This window comes from Gallus gallus, chromosome 22 (genome assembly GCF_016699485.2).
Source record: "Gallus gallus isolate bGalGal1 chromosome 22, bGalGal1.mat.broiler.GRCg7b, whole genome shotgun sequence".
Taxonomy (NCBI): Eukaryota; Metazoa; Chordata; class Aves; order Galliformes; family Phasianidae; genus Gallus; species Gallus gallus.
In genome coordinates, this window is record NC_052553.1 from 898,664 (window position 1) to 919,104 (window position 20,441).

At 41.3% G+C, this 20,441-nt stretch overlaps 1 protein-coding gene across 4 annotated transcripts in view; it reads right to left on the reverse strand.

Moving 5' to 3' along the window:
- Positions 1–20,441, reverse strand: part of DOCK5 (dedicator of cytokinesis 5) — a 112,262-nt gene that overhangs the window by 11,823 nt on the left and 79,998 nt on the right. For all 4 annotated transcript variants that reach the window (XM_040651614.2, XM_046903398.1, XM_417678.7 and 1 more), the window contains 21 exons: positions 20,031–20,167; positions 19,221–19,316; positions 18,211–18,309; positions 15,605–15,699; positions 15,046–15,124; positions 14,411–14,511; positions 14,238–14,296; positions 13,564–13,718; positions 12,073–12,158; positions 11,258–11,414; positions 10,548–10,588; positions 10,345–10,435; positions 9,578–9,697; positions 8,881–8,970; positions 8,002–8,106; positions 6,286–6,427; positions 3,865–3,946; positions 3,580–3,664; positions 2,740–2,826; positions 2,438–2,614; positions 573–656 (listed from right to left, as the gene is read on the reverse strand). In XM_040651614.2, the coding sequence (XP_040507548.1) occupies positions 573–656; positions 2,438–2,614; positions 2,740–2,826; positions 3,580–3,664; positions 3,865–3,946; positions 6,286–6,427; positions 8,002–8,106; positions 8,881–8,970; positions 9,578–9,697; positions 10,345–10,435; positions 10,548–10,588; positions 11,258–11,414; positions 12,073–12,158; positions 13,564–13,718; positions 14,238–14,296; positions 14,411–14,511; positions 15,046–15,124; positions 15,605–15,699; positions 18,211–18,309; positions 19,221–19,316; positions 20,031–20,167 (2,168 nt within the window). The remainder of the gene's footprint in view (positions 1–572; positions 657–2,437; positions 2,615–2,739; positions 2,827–3,579; positions 3,665–3,864; positions 3,947–6,285; positions 6,428–8,001; positions 8,107–8,880; positions 8,971–9,577; positions 9,698–10,344; positions 10,436–10,547; positions 10,589–11,257; positions 11,415–12,072; positions 12,159–13,563; positions 13,719–14,237; positions 14,297–14,410; positions 14,512–15,045; positions 15,125–15,604; positions 15,700–18,210; positions 18,310–19,220; positions 19,317–20,030; positions 20,168–20,441) is intronic.

Consider the following 20,441-nt stretch of genomic DNA (forward strand, 5'->3'; position numbering starts at 1 on the left):
AATCAAAGTCTTCAGTTACTGACTCATAACTTGTGATACTACAATAACCTGACCGTCTATTTGAGTTGTGTGGGTGTATTACCAAGAAATATGAACCCCATCTACATCAACAGTTCCCTCTTCCATACTCAGGTTCCATGTTCTGCTTTGGAAAACATCGCATGTTAAACATTCAAGCATCACAACTCAGCTTCCAGAGCTGTGTGACTATGAAGCAGCTTTAACTGCACTCTGCTGTAACAGAGGTATACACAATTGGTCTGTGGAGCCATTTACAGATGTGCAAACTTAGGGCAATTTTTCATTGCTATGCAGACGGAAACAGACAACTTTCAATGGTCAGACTGAGAAAACATTAGGCCCAATGACTTCAGGAAAAGTTAATAAATGTTTTGTTAAGCGTACATGGAACATTCTAGACCACAGTTTTCGAATATGACTGCTCTTAAAATAAAAACCAATTCTACACATTGCTCTCATAGTATCTAGTTGCATGTCCTCTCTCCAAAAACGATGCTGGAAAAACACCTGCACTCATACATAGTGCATCTCTATCTTTGCCAACGTGGTACCTGTAGAGCGATCAATTGCTTAAGCAGTTCAATTTTATCTTGATCTTCAGGATGCTCTTGAAGATATTTCTCTGTGAAAAAGGCCTGAAACGAAGGGAGAAGATGGCTTACACATGATGCTGGTTGCAGAGCCAGCTCTTCAATGAAGATTTCATTATATTGTCAGTGAAAATTGGTAAGTTACAAAACTCCGCTCTACTGGTGTTGGCTTGAATAATCAAACCTATATTACTTGTCACCCAAACACAAGCAGCAGAATCAGTCTTAGTGTTCTCACTCTGTTTTTAGCACTCAGTGACCTACAGTACACAAAGATATGCAAATAACTGGAGTCTCAGAAAGGTGAACAGACCATCTGTTCCCTATGGATTCATTGAGATCTAGCATTTCAGTCCTGAAGTGCAACACTTAAATGGGATTTGCTACCAAGAGTCAGTAGAAATAAGACTGTTGAGATTCTGATTTGTAGTTCAGCACCCTTCGTCCACACTTCCCATGCATCTACCTTCAGACCAACAGAATGTGGCAACGGTTTAAAAGCTGAACAAACACATATAGACTCCCCTGGACTGAAATCCTAAAACTGTGCCAATTCACACTGTGTGCCACAGAGCATCGCACTGAAATGTATCACACTGAAATCCCAATTCCCAGCCAAAACAATTTCCTTTTCCTCTTCCTAGATAAAATCCCTCATAATCTTTCACTTGGTTTCAAAATGTGCTCTCTGATCTATTTCAGCCTTTGCATGTATTTCGAAGTTCTGCATTCCATTAACTGGACTGCATGCACAAGTGTTTATAGGCCTAGAGATAGGATTCAGTAAAGGGCTGATGTCAAGAGGAGGTGAGCCCAGGGAAGGGCTGCTGGTAGGTCCCAATGGATTTTTCTTGAAAGTGTTTAATTATTGCAAGAAGGCACATGTTAAAAATGCAGACTTCGGCTTTTGGCTACAATGAAATAATTAAAACTTAAGTTTTTAGCCGCCCACAAAAGCCAAATGTTCTGCAGTGATCTCTAGTTGAAATAGGAAAATGTGAACCAGAAATGAGTATTTCCAGATGTGGTTACAGATACTTTGTGTTTTCTAGTTTTAACTGCTTTCCCACTTTTGTAACTCTAAACTTTATGTCAACCTTAATTCATGAAATGGGAGGATTCAGGGCCAAATTCACTGCTGGTGAAGTATGCAGCTCTAGTTATACCCCAGATATTCCAGACCCTCTCCTATTTAACTTTTTCACTTCATTTTGTGTGACTGCAACACGTTTGAGAAGAATTAAACATCTTTTAACACCATCCATTCAGTTCAGTGAAATAAGCAATGCATTTCGTGCTTGGGAGATCACAGCTAAATATTGGGAATAAACAGCTTAAGTTAACATCACAGAAGAAAGGAACACACACCATGTCAACTGAGTAACTGAATAAACATGGAGGGGAAACATTCCTTTTCTTTTTTTTTTTTCTTTTTTTACCTGAAATACATGCTCTTTTCTGCAACACTGTAATGAGAGATTATTTGCTGGACAGAACAATCCTCACTTACCTTTCCTTTCTGTATTAATGGAGAAATGTTAGCTGTTTGGCTGCTGTTTCTGGGACTTGCACTGCTTGTTGGGCTAAGCACCTCACCACGCTCCCACAAGGTAGGGCCACATTATTACCACCAATGTAAATATGGCCCCAAAGAGGAAGACTATTCCTTAACTTTGGGGCAGTACACACCACTAAAACATAACACTGAAACACTCAACGCTACATCTGAGTAACTGCTGAAAACTGAACTTTGATGTCCCATGCTTCAACCCAGACCTCCAATCCTGAGGGAGTCAAACTGAGCTACAGATAGATGTGAAGAAGACCTTTTCGTAGTTGGTGTATCCCCCCATGACCGCCGGGTCCACAATCCCATTGAGGAGCATGGAGAGAGGGTGCACGGGAAGGCTCCGGTCCCAGATATGTTGTTGGACAATGTTGCTGATTTTCTCATTGGTGAGCTCCATTGTTTCTATGGCGTTCTCCAATGGGCTGATCTCTTCCTGGGAGAAAACAGGAGAAGACAAATTATTGGTGTGCCCTTCCATCGGTGGAGTCCTGAGTGTTGCAAGACTTCATTCCATGAAAGATCACAGAGGGTGAAAAACAACCCATATGCAGAACTCACTGTTGAAATCTGCCTGACTTCAAACCACTTGAGGATGCCTGGAAACGAATAGGCTGTCGTGTAGGTTGTCCTTTCTATCCACATCGTCTAGAAGGAAAAAATTACAAGATGTTAACAAAACAAAGTCTTGCAATTCAATCCTCTTCTGCACTAGAGCATGGAACATGGGTTTCCAGCACTAAGCTGGCAGGATTTACACAGTGACATTCATTTTCATTGACTGGGATGGAACCTGGTGGTTTTGGCAACAAAGAGTATCAGCATAGGCAGAAGAAGGCTGCAGTCCTCCACGTAGACCACTACTAGGGGGATGATTATGGTGCATTTAGCCAGAGTTGTATGCAATATGCCCAACCACTACACATGAGCCAGAGAATGCCTCACAGGCAGCAAGGAAATATGCTATTAAACTACACCCAAAGCTCAGTCTCCACTGCATATCTTAAAAGTTGGCCTGAAGTTGAGCTGATCATTCATAGTCAAACACTGGCATCCTTCAGGACAGCTACATCACATGCAGGCAATAGCAGGCACCAGACCACACTCTGTAGAATGTTCTGGTTAAAAAACACAGTATTTGTGGATCCTACATCAAGGATTTGAGCACAGGTACAGAATACCTCAGCATATCACATTATCTTTGCATAAAGACTGCAGTCAACATGAAGAGTAGCCCTTTGTTCCTCCCACATCTTAATAGCCAACCTCCACTGCCACAGGTGAAAGAAAAATGGTTGGAGTGCCGTTCAAAACACCACTGGCAGAATAAGCAAATGCACAAAATTGTTCACATATAGCACAGAGCACTGGGGCAGCTGGCAATAAAACTGGAAGACTCACAGCAAATTCATTCTCTGGATCCTTTTCTCCTTTTCTGAATGGTCGCGAGTGTGTGAACTGCTGTACCTCATTTGCTCTGTAGTAGCTACAAGGAAGCAGAGACAATAATGAGTTTTCTCACCACCCACCTTCCTTACATCCCTGTTCTTCTGTTGCCCCTCAAAAAATAATGAAGTTTAAACTGGACCAGGATACAAATTTGCATGAGACAAAAAGACATCCCATCTTGTGACTACACTGAGAAAAACACAGAGGAAATGTTGAGAGAAAAGGAACAGAAATTACTTTAAGATCTGCTCAGGAACAGGTTTGTCTTTATAATTAGGTGGCAGATTCATCACAGGCTTCACTATAAAGCACTGCACATCTGAGACGCTATAGTTAAGGATGAAAAAGTACAAATTCATTGGGGAAAAGGGAAGAAGGGAAAAAAGTGCCCTCTCTGTTTTGATCAAACATCAGATTCCTCAACAATTCCCTGTGCTCTTGTCATGTTTGAAGAGAAATACTTAGTGTTCACCAACTATAACAGAAATTATATTGCTTGTTGTGGTCAGTATGCTACCCATGAACTAAATGCCCTGAAAGATAAGGGCTAAATGAATGCTACCAACTACTTAAATTCCCCTGGTGAAATGCATGAGAAGCCTGGGTGCTAAAGATTTCTACCTCAGGGACAGGAAAACAGGATTCTGTACAAGGTTCTGTAATGCATGCATCCATCTCTTCCCTCTACCTGCCCAATTATTTGTCAGATTCTTCCAGGACAGTGAAAATGCTGCCCAAGCAATTTCTAGATCAATAAAGCTAGTTGTTTTTCATCAGTGAACACCTGTACCATCTTCACCTTTTACATCTGTGAACCTTAACAGAAATTCAAGACAAATTAGTCACAGAATCCCCAAGCACAATGTTATTCCTGCAATATTCTGTCTTAAGGACTGCACTGAAGGCTTTGTGTAAGTAAAAATCTGTATGGAAAAGTGAAGTACAGACAGTTTGGCTCACGTTAATAGACCATTTCAGTGAATCACCTGCCAATCCCACACTGAAGTGGCCACGTTTTACTGGTGGACGGGGTAGCCCCTTACATCCTTTATTCCACCATGGATATGTCTATATGGTATTCTGAAAGCAAAGGCGAGGTCATTCTGCCCGCTTTGAAGAGCCAGCTGGGTACCTGCCAAGTCTGACCCAAAACCACACAGCTACAGCCGATCAAGCACTGAGCCCAAGCTAGTATACTCCTTCTCTCTGGAGAGCTTATTAGCTTGGGCTTTGTGCCATTGCTAAGCATCCTATACAGCTTCTAGCTCCAAACTGGTGGAAGAGAGGCCAGTTTGTGTGTGCAGGCATTCCCTGAGATGGTGTACAGCTTAATTAGCTCCAGTACACTGTTATGAAACAACCAAAGGAAGCACAGGGCATTATATCATACAACAGCAGGGAAACAGATTACAAGCAGAAGTTAAAAAGAGCCCAAGACCAAGGAGGTTTCCAGTATAAAACCAAGCAAACATGAAATTAAAACAAACTACAGAACCTTCAAGCCCTGCCTAACATAACAGGGATTTGGGCACTCAAACCTCTCATCTTTTCAGATGGTGTTTGTAAGAGTCCGAGATGAACCTGTACCACATCCAAGCTATGCAGCTGCTCCCCTTTATAATGGGGCTATGCCAAAGACCCGGAACCAAACACCCCCAAACTTTTGGAAGAGTTCAGATCTGGATCCAAATTTTGCAGTTCAGGATCGTCTCGAGCCGAAACCATTAGAACAAACACAAACAGATGCAAAGGAAGTAGCTGAAACAAAGCAGCAACAGAGAAGGCATTTTTTGATACCAAGTTTGGTCTTGAATGAATTTTAATTTCCTATGTGGATTGAGTGCTTGGCAGGCTTAGTGCAAGGGAAGCATCTGGTATCACTGCTTGAGATGCGTCTTTGTACACAGACTTTTAAGGCCAAAGTAGACCATCAGATTCTCTAGTCTGGCCTGTACAACACAGGCCAGAAGCCTGGCAGCTTGGTGCTCACTAACATGTGTCCTCCAGGAGCATATCTGACATAGTCTAGAAGTTACAAACGGAAGAGTTTGAAGCATCTTCACTCAATTGCACTTGGGCAAGCTCAGAAGTAAGAGAAAGAAGATGTTACACCTAAGCAGCACACTGTTCCACCAGCACAAAGGGATAAAAGGAAAGGAGGGCTGCTCAGCCAACAACTTTCATCAGAATAAAAAAATCATTTCACATTTCTTACAAAGTGATTTATAGGAGGGAAAAAAACAAACAGGCATTTCATAAAAGCTAGTGAACTGCAAGCAAGAGGACAGCATACCTCCTTCCTCCCACCTCCACTGCCTGTAATTTATGTCTTCCACCTGGACATACCAAGGAGATCACACACACAGCACAGCAGTTAGCACTACTTGCTTGAGAGATGGGTACAAGAAATCCTCCTGTGCAACATGCAAAGCTCTCACTCCAACAGCAACGCATTTAACTCCCACAACAGCAAGTCGTCTCCCTGTCTAAGTTGACCATTACAGTTCTGGATCATCTCATTTTCATGCACTGTGTCTGCTTCAAGGTTCTCCTGGAACAGTAAACCCCTTGCTTACTGATCTGTTGTCTACTAATTCTATAACTCTAGGAAGGAGAAAGATCTTGAGTGTGTCAAAGCATTTTAGAACCAAAAGATACACTGTTTAGGAGAAGATTTGATCTCCTCTCCTGGAGGGGCAGTGCTGGTCATCTTCTCAGCGCTAGGAAACTGGGTGAGGAGTTTCAGGTTGAAGTCTTCCCTTCTTTCGTACTCCTTGCCACGGTAGATAAAAATTTTGTTCTGTGGGCAGCAGAAAAAAAAAGCATAGAATTAACATCAAAAGCACTGAGATGGAGCTTTCCAAGCACGCATCGAGTAGTGCCAGAGGTTTACGTGAAAGATTTTCTCCTAGCTTAACATCAGAACATATGAGAGAATAAACACAGTTTAGACTGACACACAGCAGCTCACAGGAGCAAGGCACTGCAATGGCATCCTCATGTTTGCCTAGAAAGTCAATATTCCACACACCAGTGTTATGGGACATGCTCGTGCTTTCTAGCAATTCTGCTTTTTCCCCACTTGCTTTGAACTGTTGCATATTTTTCCAGAATATATACAGGACACAGTTGCCATTGGTAAGCCACAACACCTATAGCTCACAATAGACAGTGCTACTGTTCCATGCTTGCTCTATTTACCCATCAGGAGGTTTCCACAGTGTGCTTGACTGATGGTCAGAGACTGCCCCACAGACAGCCAGTGGGTGTTCATTCATTCAGGTATGCTTGGGCACACGACATAACGTGTTATATGGAGTACTCATTTCCTTCTATGCCTCAAGTCACACTTGCAGGCTTGTTATCAGACAGCAAAGACACAGGAACTGATTTTAAAGGGTAGAACTCAGCAGTGGGATTATCTATCCATTCTTAGCAAAAGCCATTGTGTGATTGCCATCTTCTGGTACAAGCCAACTGAAGGACCCCTCTGTGAGTTCTACAGCTGGTTCTCTCCAGCTGCCTCAAACGAAATGACTAGCCATGAAGGTTCTGTACTTAAAAGAAGTCCACAGCTCATTTTTTTCATACTGGCCACCAACCAGAGATGGTTTTTGGAAGAACTGGATTCAAGAACATGACCTAAAGGCAAAAGCTTTACTATGCCATCCAGTTCCACAGTTCTACATTAATTTCTTTTTTTTTTTTTTTTTTTTAAATATCTTGGCTTTGATTTAAGGACAGCAGCTTCAAACAACTCCAGGCTGGAAATGTAAATGTTCCCTGACTTTGAATAATAGTTGGGAACATGTTCTAGTATGCTGCACCCTGCCCATCTGACTCACTGTGGCTGGGTTCTCCTGTTAGGGTTAGCACACATCCAGCTGTGCTCAGCAGCAATCTCAAACAGGAAGCATCTCTGCATTTTAATTCTTCTGCGTGGGACCACACTCTCACTAATGTGCTGGAGCAATGCAATGATCCCTGTCCTTAAAATGAAGTTCAGACTAAAAAGAGATGGGTAAGCTCTTTACAAGCTGCACGTTTTTTAACAACAACACCAATTCTGAAGTAGTTTATAGGGTACTAATACCGAAGGTAGATTCTGTTTAAGCTTATATGAAAACACACCAATGATCTAACAAACCCAACTGCACTACAGTAACTTCAATAAAGCTGTTAATACAAAAAATCAGACTCTAACTTGTCTTTTTTTCTATGCTGAACAGTTTTGAAATACTTCAGGGATTCCTATCTCTCAGTAGCATTCAAAGGACAAAAAGAGGTTTGTATCTGAATCTTCCTGGGGGCTCTGGAAGTTGTGGATTTTGGGGTACCCACTACTCCAGATGTTGACTGCTGAACAACTCTTACCCGGAGGAAAGAGGGGAAACCCTGACCGTAGTATCCGACTGCAAAGTACTCTGGTTGAGGTCTCATTGCCTTCATAATATTTTCATAAAAAGTAGCTCTTTTTTTCTGAAAAAGAAAAGTCAGCATTTTCATTCTGGAGCGCTCAACAACATTGCCAGACTGCAGCTCACATTCCCAGTGACAAGAGCTGATCTATCAGCTCTCCCCTACAGAATACTTTCTACCATTTCTTTTTTCCTTGTAGACAATATTTATCCATTTACTTGGTTAAATATTTGGTCTGCCTGGGCCAGAATCAACTCCATCTCCTGGTCTGCAGAACAATGCCATGTTTTTGGGGATGCCAGAAGAATACTTGAAATCTTTCACTATTGCAACACAAATTAAAAGTAAACATATTCCAAAGCTGAGCAGACACAAATGGTGACAAATGTCAGAGAACTGGCAGAAATGATACTGGGCAGATGATTCTCATATGAAAGGACATAAATACCATCTGGTTACATTCTTAGCGATTAAAAAAAGTCATTCAGAACCAAGGCCATTCTATAGGTCTGCGTTGATGCACAGTAATTTTACTGCAGGAATGACAAGGTGATGAATTTATGGAGCCTGATAACACGCTATGCAAATGTTAGCTTATTTGATTAACATTAAGGATGCTAAACATCTTCACACAATACCGTCATGCTAATTGCAAGGTCAAAAACACTCTTAAAGACAGAAAAAAAGATAACATTCTTCTAATAGCCCCTATAGTTTTGTAAAGGTCAAGATGTCAGTTTGTTTTCAACATAATTCTATCTGGGGCTTATCCTGCTCAATGATATTAATTTATGCAGTTAGCAGCCTGCAGAAAATGGAGAGAAAAATCCTTACCAGGAGATTACCAAGTCCCTCGTAATCGAAAACCTTGTTTTCATACATGTCAGCCAACTCTTTGCTTAGCTGAATGGCTTTTTCCCACATCTCCAAGAAAGATAAAGGGAGGGAAGTGGGGGAAGAAGAGCACAAAGAAAAGATTCAGTTAATGTTCAGCCAATGTTTGACTCCATGGTGTATATTTTAAGCAATGACTGCCATAGTCACACAGCTCTTTCCATCTGTCCATCACCAAATCAGATATGCCTATGTGTTCTCCTCCTGCACTGCATCATCCCCTTCACCAGGCTTCCCTGGGTCTGTCTCATTTAGGCTTCATAGAACCATCCACCCAAAAAGCAACTAACACAAATTTGCCATCAGCCAGATAAACCACATTTACTGCAACGCAAAAAAAACCAACCACCAAATCAATAACAAAAGCCACTAGCTAGGAAAACAAAGGAAAATACCTGTAGTTTTCTCATCTAGACAGTATTGAGAATAGGGCTAATTTTACAGATCTCCAACTAACAAGGGAACAGGAATGAAACACGTCAAAGATAAACAGGTGCCCTGCTCATGCTAACACTTGGTATGTTTAAAAGCCAGGCCTTAATCATCAAGGCTTGTTATGCCCCTTAAAAACAACTTCTGGCAGCTATTTTCACCAATCTAAGTACCAGTGAACCCTAAGAACACCAGAGAAACTCACTTTGCCCCTGTCGAAGAAGGAGATGATTTCTTGGTAGAGCTTCTCCTTGAGTTCCTGCTGTGAGTAGACATAGTAGCTGTCCCTCTGCAGCAGATGAGGGACGCATGGCTTCTCAGACCACTAGCATAGAGGAAAACAGGCAAAGCTGAAAGAACTGGAATATTTGCAGATGGATAGATCTTTACATTGGACACATTAATCTACTGCATGGATGCACTCGACAAATCAGGATCAATGCTAAAAGAGGGCAAGAAAGATTTGCAATAATGTTAAGTTCCAATGTATCTGCAAAAAGTGTGAGACTTTGGCTTAAGGTCTTACACTGAGATACTAAATGAACTTGTATGCTCTTTTACTTCATGTCTTCCATGGATTAACAGAAGTTGACTTAAATCCAAATTACAATGACATGCTAATGCACTTACACTGTTCACACAGAAGCAGAAGAAACAGTACCTTGACCCTGAACATGAGTATTTCCACCCAGTTCTCTACAGCTTACTGTAGGCATAGTGTAGACTATGGACACATACATCACCAAATGCATGTAATAGATTGATTCTAGTAATATTTTTGCTTTCATCCATTTAGCTGCTATGTAACTTGCAACATTAGGAAGCTCCTTGACGACCAGTGGAACCTAGCTTATGTAAAGCCACTTTAAAAACAAATAGAAGGAAAAAAATAGTGAAATCTTTATTCTGTATGCACTTCCTTTAAAACCCATCTTCTGGTAGAGGAAACAAAAACTGCCTTCAGTGCATTACCTGGAGCAGCTCAGCATGGAGGAGGAGAGTGTATGCGGCCTCAGTGAAGTTCTCACAGTCTGTGTGCAGGTCCCGGAGTTTATACAGGTATCTAAATGAATGAAAAGCAACTGTTACCTTATGTGATGGACTGCTGTATCAGTGTGATGAAAAACAAGGGAAGCAAAGGCTTCTGTCCAGGTCTATGGAAGGAGACAGCCTACCTGATATAAATGTCTTCTCGTTTCTTCTCTTTGTAAAAATTCTGCCAAAAAGTAGAAAAAGAAACAGCCCAACTGATGTAAACCACCATGGATGTGCATAAGCATTTCTGGACAAGTAACTTAAGGGTCAATCTCAGATATTTCGAAGACATTTGCTATCACTTTGCCCACTAGGAGGTATATATGCCTCAAATCATCCCCCTGCCATAAGATGGGGCTACAGTTACCTCTAGAAAAAGGCTAAGGGAAAGACAGAGAGCAACTTGTCCAAAGGTACACAATTACTCTTCGCAGTGGAGCAGGGAATTAAATCCACATCTCCCAAACTATCAGCTACCCATCTTTCTTGCCCGTATTTCAGGGCCTCAGGTTACCATATAAGCAAGGCTCAGACACATGATTTGCTTTTGGATTATATACCTGCCTATGTTTTATAGCCGTCAATAAACGGTAGCCTGATTTGGACCCATCATTACCCGAAATGAACAGAGAATATTATTTAAAATCCTAAAAAAAGTATTTTAGTGGCCTCTAACTTGATGGTTTCCTTCCTGGAGATCAACAAAGAAATTACTTTTCCAGGGAATTATTTTGCATGGCAAACTGAGCTCACCAAATTCATACTGTGGCACCCAATCCACCCCAGGACCACAACACAAAAGCCAGGTCACTAAAGCAGCACCCACATCCAAACCCAGCCTCCCCCATACCAGCACATTGACAGTGCAGCTCATGCGGTTCTCCTTGCTTTCATCATGCATGATTGTTCTGTAGTCCAGCAGGTTCTCCAGCAAGCTGCTGACCAGCCAAGCAAACTTTTCTCCAGAAGCAGACAGATATTTATGCTTCCGACAGTGTTCCAAGAGGCTGTGAACAAAATCCAATGAGATGAAAGGCAATATATGCAGGTCAGGTATCCAAATTGAACAGGTCAAAGCTTGCCTTGTCAATCAAAAAACCCTCAGCCCTACTCTTGGTGCTACAAGGCTCTGACTCGGTTAGATCTGAACCTGCTGCTCCCAAGATGCTCCCCACGGTCCCACTGGCCTTCTTGGCCACAAGGAAGTCAACCTGTTGTCCACTAGGACACCCAGGTCCTTTTCTCCATAGAGTTCCTCTCCAGCAGCTCGGCCCCTAACCTGTACTGATGCATACAGTTATTCCTCCCCAGGTAAGGCTCTATACCTGCTCATGCTGAACCTCAGCACGTTTGTCTGTGCCCAACTCCCTAGTCTGTCCTGGTCTTGCTGAATGGCAGCACAGCTTCATGGTGTGTCAGTCACTCTTCCCAGCTTTGCATCATCAGCAAACCTGCTGAGGGTGAACTCCATCCCTTCATCCAGGTCGCTGATGAGGATGTTGAACAAGACCCAGCCCAGCACCAACCCCTGGGGAACACCACTAGTTACAGGCTTCCAACTGGACTCTGAGCCACTGATTACATTAGGGTTTCTGTTTCTTTGCTTTAGAAAAATAGCCAGCTACACTGTAAACAAAGAGCCTCCATCTTCACTATAAAACTCACAGTTTCTCCAGCAAAATCTTGTACTGTTCATCCCCTCGGCCGCCCTCGACTTCCTGGTCCAGTCTGGCTATTAACTCGTTTTCAAACTGAAAAGGCAAAAAAACCTGTTAAGTAGACAGCAGCTTCACAAGGCACGATCAGTAATGCTTGTGGCTGGTGTTTCTGAACTACCATCAGGTACTGGTTTTACAAGCCAAGCTAGAGAATACTTTCATTGTTAGCCAGAACAAAAATGGTAAGAAGTCAAGACAAGGATTGAGCAGGGAGATATGAGTTCTTCCTTTCTCATCCTACAAACACTGGAAAGTGATGCTCTGAGTACTGCCTTCCCTTCTTCCCCATCAATCAGCAGTTCAGTTTTTCTAGGAAGGAAAAGTAACTTTAATGCCCACCTACAGATGATGATGATGATGATTCACTCACCCTAAAGAAACTGCTCTGTTACCACCAGTTAAGGGCCAGTCACCACTCTGTGATCAACATAAAAGCTGTGACTGCTAATTAAAGCAACTTCTCATGCAACAAGAACTAAGTCCTCATTTAGCCATGAAGATACACTCTGTTACATGCAAGCAAGTCAAGTACTTAGTTTTAGCTATAACTCAATTACTGAGGTATAAAACATTCCTGTTCCAAAGGAATGAAGGATATCATAAATACTATATATACTGCTGGAACAGAAAATCCATGCCACATAGCCAGTTTCCTTCTACTGATTCCAAAATCCCTTGAGACCCTGGGGCCAACCATGCCAAACACTGATGACCTCAAGGGAAGAAAGATCCCAATACACACAGTGAAGCTGGGGTCTGAACTGGACAGAGTATGGTGCTTAGGGAGATGCACATCACATCTGACAACAATCTGAAATGCCAAGGTGGCTGCCTCTTGGATGGATGTCTCCTACCCATCTCCAGGGAGAAGTCTGTCTACAGCATAGAGGGTCCCCTGTCTGCCAGTTGAGATGTTAAGGTCTGATATTCCCAGAGGAAAAATGGAAGAAAAAGACCTTTGAAACGCAGAGAAAAGTTAACTTTAGCACTGACGAGAAGACCCTCTTTTTCTTCCTTCCTGTCTCGTGTTTTCTCAGCAGAAATAAAAGGGAACTTCCAGAGGAATTAGGGTTGGAACTCAGAGATTTGGGTCCTGTTCCCTGCTCTGTTCTTTGACTTGCACAGCCTTAAGCAAATTGTGTCTGTACTCTATTGTGTGTTTTCTGTACTCTAATTGTGTGACTGTTCTCTATTTCAGAATGAGAGAAGCAGCACTCACAACCCTTCCCATCTGCAAATACAGAAACATACTGAAACAGGAATTTATTAATTATCAAAGACATGCAAAGGTACAAACCACTTAATGATTACTTCCAAAAGTATTCAGCACAATGTTTGTTTTGTGTGTTTTGTGGTGCTTTTTTCTTTTTCTTTTTTTTGTAGTTTTGTTTTCGTATGGTTTGTTTGGTTTTGTTCAAATATTCTGGGGCTCCCTTACCATATGAAAGTTTCTGTTCCCACTGAAGTTGTACTCGCACTGCATCATATCAAAGAAGATGGGAATGGTAGCTTTCCGTAGCTCAGGCTCTGGGACCAAAGTTACCTCCAGGATCGGCCCTACCATTGCTGGAATAAACTTTATTTTGTGGGGACCTGCAAGAAAGTTGATGTCAGGTACACCCTAATGGAACATGGCTGCTCAAAGTCACGTGATATAGGGATATTCAAACGTGCAAACACATTAGTCAAATAAAATAAATACCACAAAGCACTGACATTTTGATTAGAAGCCATTTTTGTTGGTAGTATTTTGTCATTCACGTGCTGCAGCTCCAAAACTCAGAAACAGTCCAAAGAAAGAGAACAGAACTGAACTGCATGAATAATGCATATCACAAAGGAAAATCATCCTGGAAAATTCTACTCTTGGCATTCATATGGTAGAATTTCCTTTATAAGGAATCTCTTAAAGATCATCTCATCAGTGGACACAAAAAAGGATCTGTTTTTGAAGGTTATTTAGTGAAAAAGGAAAAGAAACTTTGTCCTCTTGAACAGCTGGACCTACATGTATTTCCTCACCTTAAATACAATCAGCTTATATAAAGAAATAAACTATTAGAAATCCAGCTTAACAGCTTGAATAAAGATAATTCTTTAGATGGAACTCACCCAGATTATACCACATATCCCTTATTTTGAAGCCAATTTCTTTCCTCATGTCACCATACCTAGAAAGAAGCAGAAGAAAAAGATGAAGAAGGCCCATTTATTGACGTTACCTCTGCAAAGCTGATGCGTCTTAAAAATAAAAAGGTCTGGCAACTTTTTAAATGTAAACTCACTTCTTGATAATTTTGCTGCGCTTGGCTTGTGAAAAGGTCTCCAGCTGGAGGGATTCGTGAGTGAGAAAGGCCACTGCCAAATGGAAATAGTTATTCCAGAGCTGTGGAAGATAAACAAGTCCAAAATAGGAGAAGGCAAAGGAAAAGCAGCAAACAAAACAATAGAGATATACAGGTCCAAATGCTGTGGGTCTCACATTTCGGTTAATGAGGAAGGTTACCAACAAATAAGTGCAGTAGCATAGATGACTCTGTTGGCCAAAGCAGACAAGCCAAGAGCATATCATAGGATCATAGAATGGCTTGGGTTGGAAGAGACCCCAAAGACCAACTTAAAATCTACCACTCCTTTTATCTTGGACTAAGGAAGTGGTAATAAGTTACACCCCATAGTATTTTAACTACTCAAGCACAATTCAGCTTTAGCCAGCAGACCACCAGCTTGACCTTATAAATCCTATAGCAGTTGTATTGGCTTGTGCTCACTGCTGCACTAACCACCACTGTGTAATTCAGAATGCAGTGCACTCTGAACTAGACATTTTCCACTGGCAACAGTGGAATTTGCTTGCCCTCCATGTCCTTCAGGAAACACTGATGTCCAAAAGAAAATCGAGAAACAATGGAACTGTTACCTGGAGTTCAAAACTTGCTTGATCCAAGAAGCAGCGGTTGAGCACGGAGGTAAACTGGTTCACTGCCCGGAGGAAAACCCTGAAAAAGGTAAAAATATCAAAAGTAATGTTGCATTGTGGGCTTACACGTCTGCTAAAGGTAAGCTCAGTAGAAAAGAGCACATGTCCCCAAATGAGATTTGGGAAGAAGGGCTATTACACTTCTTTTGCAGTAAAGAGACACTGAGAAGAAGCTATTCCTCCATTTCTAACCTTGACTGGAGACAGATGAAAAAACAAAACACATGTTGGCTCAGTCTGTATGAGAATGCAGTGTTGTCCCAGATGGTGGCTCCTCCAGAGCTTAGCCTACCCTCACCACTGATGCATTCAAATAACTTGTCACCTCTATGTCCTCCTCCACACTGCACCCCTATGACAAACTCCGTATCACAGCACAGAAATGAATCTGGGTTTTCAGGCCAGCACGATGAATCTCTGACCATGGGAACCACCCTCCTTTCACAAGCAACAAGACTCCAAATCAATAAGACAACTTAAAATAGCAGCAACTACGTACCTGCTCTGCATCATATTCATGACCATCCAGTCAGACGCATAGACATTTTTTCCAATCAAATCCTTAAACATAATGAATGTTTCCATCAGGAAGTCCTGTTGGAAAAATAAAAAGCACAGGCTGAAATGAATAGTCTTTTTATTTGCACAAACATATAGGGAAATGCAAGTATTTGCAACTGCAGTGATTAACACCTGCATTGATGACCTATCAATACCCTGTACCTCCTAAGAAGGATCTCTTATTGCAGGAATATATTCCAATAACTACATTATTTCTGACATCTCATCCCTTCAATTGCAGAAGGAGGTCAGGTTCTATGGAATTATTCCTGTTTAATTAAATCTACCTTTACTGTTCCAAATTAAGTCATGCTGTAATGAGTTCTGGTGCACAAGACAGACTGAAAAGCAAAACCAACGTTTGAGCACTTGTATCCAGATGCCTGAATAAAAACAGCATAGCAGTCCTATGCAGTACCTTCTATAGAGATGGAAACCCAGAACACATTTCTCATACCTCCAACTATTTAAGTCTAATTTCAGAAATATTGCTACGAAGAGGTAATAAACAGAGCTTCAGACACATGGTTTAGAATATTATCATAGAAAAGATGCATTTTGCACAAGTGCCAATCTGCCCCCAACAAAGACAGCACACTTGAAGTCCTTGGCAATGCAAGGATAAGAAAAAAGGAGAAAGACATGATGAGTGAAAGGAGATACATATATCAATAATATTGATCTCTATATTGTGGTCTCTACAGACACAAATGCTAACTGTGTGAATTTAAATAGATTCTGCTCTCTGCAAAGACAGCAGATCAGCATTCAAAAATAGAGGGACACAAAGGTCACATGAGAAATCACCACCTTGCAAAGAACACCACCCAAGAAAAATAATTCTGTGAAGTTGCACAGATTGCTCTATAGAATTGGCAAGCAAGCTGAATGTGATGAGAGAAACAGGCATTTGGTGCTGCCTCAGTGAAAACCCTCCAGGCGTTATTAAATCAAAGCTTGACTGAAAGGTTTGGACTTGTCCAGGGGCACCTTGAAGATATGAATTAACTTATTTGTTTAAACCAACCAAGTCATGATGCTATGCCAGGGCTGAAAAGAACCAAAGCACGTAAAAACCAACAATAAGCAACAAAAAGAAAGAAAAACAATTATAACAATATCAAAAATAATGCAACTTTGTATTGGTACTATTGCACATTATCACAAATGTAGGCTTGCTCTGCAGATTCTGAGATGTACAGGAAATATGAATTGGTATTTTGGATCGGTATCTGTTTAAATGATATTCATGCAGCTTTAATAATGACATAAATTCACCTTCCTGATACATCTCTGTACATAAACACACAGAAACATAGAAGAAGTATTTCATTTGAGGCAGAAGATGCCGAGCTAAAGGGGCAAATCAAGATGCACCTTGATTTCCGTTTTCTAATGAACCCTTCATAAAATATATTTGCATCATATATTAAAAGCAGCTCTAAAATTGGATGCTGAATGCTCCCTATTGACTATCAGCCCTGTGGGTGCAGAAGTGACAGAAATGTGTGCGTCCTGTAGGTGGCTATGTTGCTCAACAGACTGCAAGCAATTCCAACTGCATAGGGAACCAAAGGATCACCTTCCCATCCAAAATGAATTACAGACCTTTTTGTGGGGGGTTTTGATGTATCTTTTACAGGAAGAACACAACTCCTGGCTTTTCCCCACACAGTATTTCAATAAGCAAGCACTTTAAGTTGCAAAATTAGGAGCATGAAGACAAAAACCCAGAACAACTGCTGTGTTGTGCTATGGAGACTTGAATAAATCCTGCTTTTGGTTCTGACTTTTCCTAGAGCAGTTTGCTGACAAGTCTCGTCAGAACAGTTAGTTCTAAGGTCCTCAAAAACCAAAAATCCCCCTCAAAATCAAGGCCTGATGTGTCCCCTGGTTTTATGCTGAAAGCCTCTGAGAAGATGAATTGTACACAGCTTTTAACAGGGAGAGAACTATTTCCATTGCCACCCACTAAAGCAAGACAAAGCATTCTGGTTTAAATTAGAATTCAGTATTAGGGTTTTAGCTATTATCCCATAGGACTTCATTAATAGAAGTCCTCCTTGTTTTCAGAAATAAATGCAGATACATTTTCAAAATCGCTGTCTTTTCTTTCCTTTAGATGCACTTGAAAGCTTTCAAGTCTCTTAATTAAACTGGGAGGTGGGATGAACTAGAAAGAAGTAGATAAAGAAACAATCAAAAAGACATACAGTGAGAGCATCTTCATTCACTCTTTTGGTTCCTGACCTTTAACTTGCAGGGACTTGAAAAGTTATTAAACGTGTTTTTATCAATGCTACAAATGCTAATATCTCAGGCTCCAAAGTCTCAGCAGCATCCATATCCATCCCCATACCCAACTGTCCATACCCAGCACGGGTGATGTGAAAATATCCCCAGTGGTTGTGGCTTTAGGAGCATAGAAGACATTGCTAATGAATGCATTCTCATCAATCTAAACTGAATACAGTAACTTGGAATGACCTTTCAGAAGGAGAAAGTAATTCTTTATGGACTGAGCTAATCCCTTAGCTGACTTACAATAATGTCCTGCCTGGTTTTGAAAGTACTGATGTAATGGTTGTAATGGTAGTCATTCATCTGCCTCAGGATGGCTGTCATGCAGGCCACAAAAATACCCTAGAATATGAAAAACAAAACATTTGATTATTTTTCTGTATTAAGCACCAAAGCTCAAAGTGCAGCATGTGTCCCCAGGGTTCCACCCCATCAAATATCACTAGGCACAATCCTACACATATAGGTCCTGGCATTGTGTGCCTGGCTGCTTTCTCCTCTCCCCCATACCACTTTAATTCCTAATTTTTAAGAATGAAGTCAGAGTACAGCTTTCTTTTTCACCAAGGGATCACAGTTGGCAAGTAAAACGTATCCTCTAAACATCAGAATGAATATTTATATGTATGTGTGTGTGTGTGTACATAAATGTATACACATATATATGAATCACCACACTTTTAGTTGATCATATCCATCTGTAATTCCCAAGGCTGACATGCTGGTAATAACAACAACCTGACCTTAGAGATGTTAAATCAATGAAATTGCTATGTATGCTTGCCCTTTATCTTTCCATCTTTCTGCACACCTATATACAGTGCAAATTAGGACACAAAGCTTTCCTACACTTTCTGAGATGCAACACAGTAATCACAATTCCCATGTAGAGATGCCAAATCCTTCAGCATTTAGTCCTTTTTAGCACAGGTGGCAGTAGAGCATTTTCTTCTGAGCAGAGATTCCTCATGTATTAGAAAATGGGCTGAAACCAAATTCTCTGTGTATGGGGGCCCAAAGGAACTTGGAATCATGGCCAACTGTGACTCAGTTGATACTGCTGCTGGAATGGAACAATTTGTATCCCAATACCCATCCACAGACAGCGACAAGAAGCCACGTTGGAGTGGCACAGAAGTGCTGCAGGAAGTGATGATTTGATAAACCACTCCACACATCGAAACCTCCCAGGAGAATAAATTCCAATATTACTGAAGGGAAGGCAGTAAATGAAGGAAGGAAAGGGCTCTCACAATGTGCGGAGATTGTCTGCTCATTCCTATCACCGTGCGGTTTATTCTCCTCAGCAGGCGTTCCATGATCTGCTGGATGTGGTTGGCTGTGGGCCCCTGGGGACGTTCAAAAAGCAAAATCAGACTGTTTTCTACATATACTGTTCTATAGAGAGCTCCCTGACATGGGAGGACTGCCCTGACAGTGCTTGATTGCTATCTGAGGATGCAAAGAAGACAACTTACTACACAACAACAGCCGATCTGAGTACTGTTGGTATAGAATTATGCTATTACCTCTTCTCTAAGTCTTCTGTTCCAGTTTCACTGGCTCATCCCAGCACAGCTGAACTGAACAATTTTATCTGACATTTGTCCCTTGAACAATTCTTCATTTCAAATTATTCTTTCCAAAGCAACTTAGAATTAATTTCCATGACTCATGGGGTGCATAACTGTACTCCCCCAACTGAGTGACCATTGTCTCTATTTCAGCGAGGAACCAATTATTTCCAATCAGTGGCTCCAAAATAATTCACCAAATCACCAAAGTAACTGAGAACTGCATTTTGGTTCCTAGGAAGGAAAGCACTTTTCTTTGTACTGCAGCAATAACCACCAATTCAATCTCTGCACGCCCTCTTTTCGGACACAACAACTTTGTGTGAAAACAGATTGAAAAAAATTATAGAGCAACACAAAATTTCTGTAAACACACGAAACTTCACGCTTCTTCACAGCACAGGTTGAGAACAGGGTTGCTTTTTTTTTGAGGAGTTAATGAAAAGAAAGAATTAACCTTAATTTGCACCCGTGAGAGTTCATGCTCACCACATCTTTCCTATCCAGCACTTCCAGAACGCTGCTCAGTAGCTGTGAGCTGGCCTCGTGGTCAGGCTTGTTTGAGTTGTCATCCAACTGGCCGCTCAGCTGGTCAATCAGCAGAGGGAGAAGAGCATCTCTGCATTCTGAAAATGAAACACAGCACTGTGTCTTGTTGGTTCTTCAGCATTCCATATAAACCATATTCCATATTACCATTCCAGGTAATACACTGCAGCTTTCTGCTCTTAACTTTAGCTCTGACACCAAAACATACATGACAGACTAGACTCTCTGACAGACTAAGAGAGACAAATAATCCATAATGGTATGCGTTACACCAAACAGGTCGCTCTCTTCCTGCTGCTTTTTAAACCAATGTGCTCAATCAGGATGCAATCACAATCCCACTGTACTTAA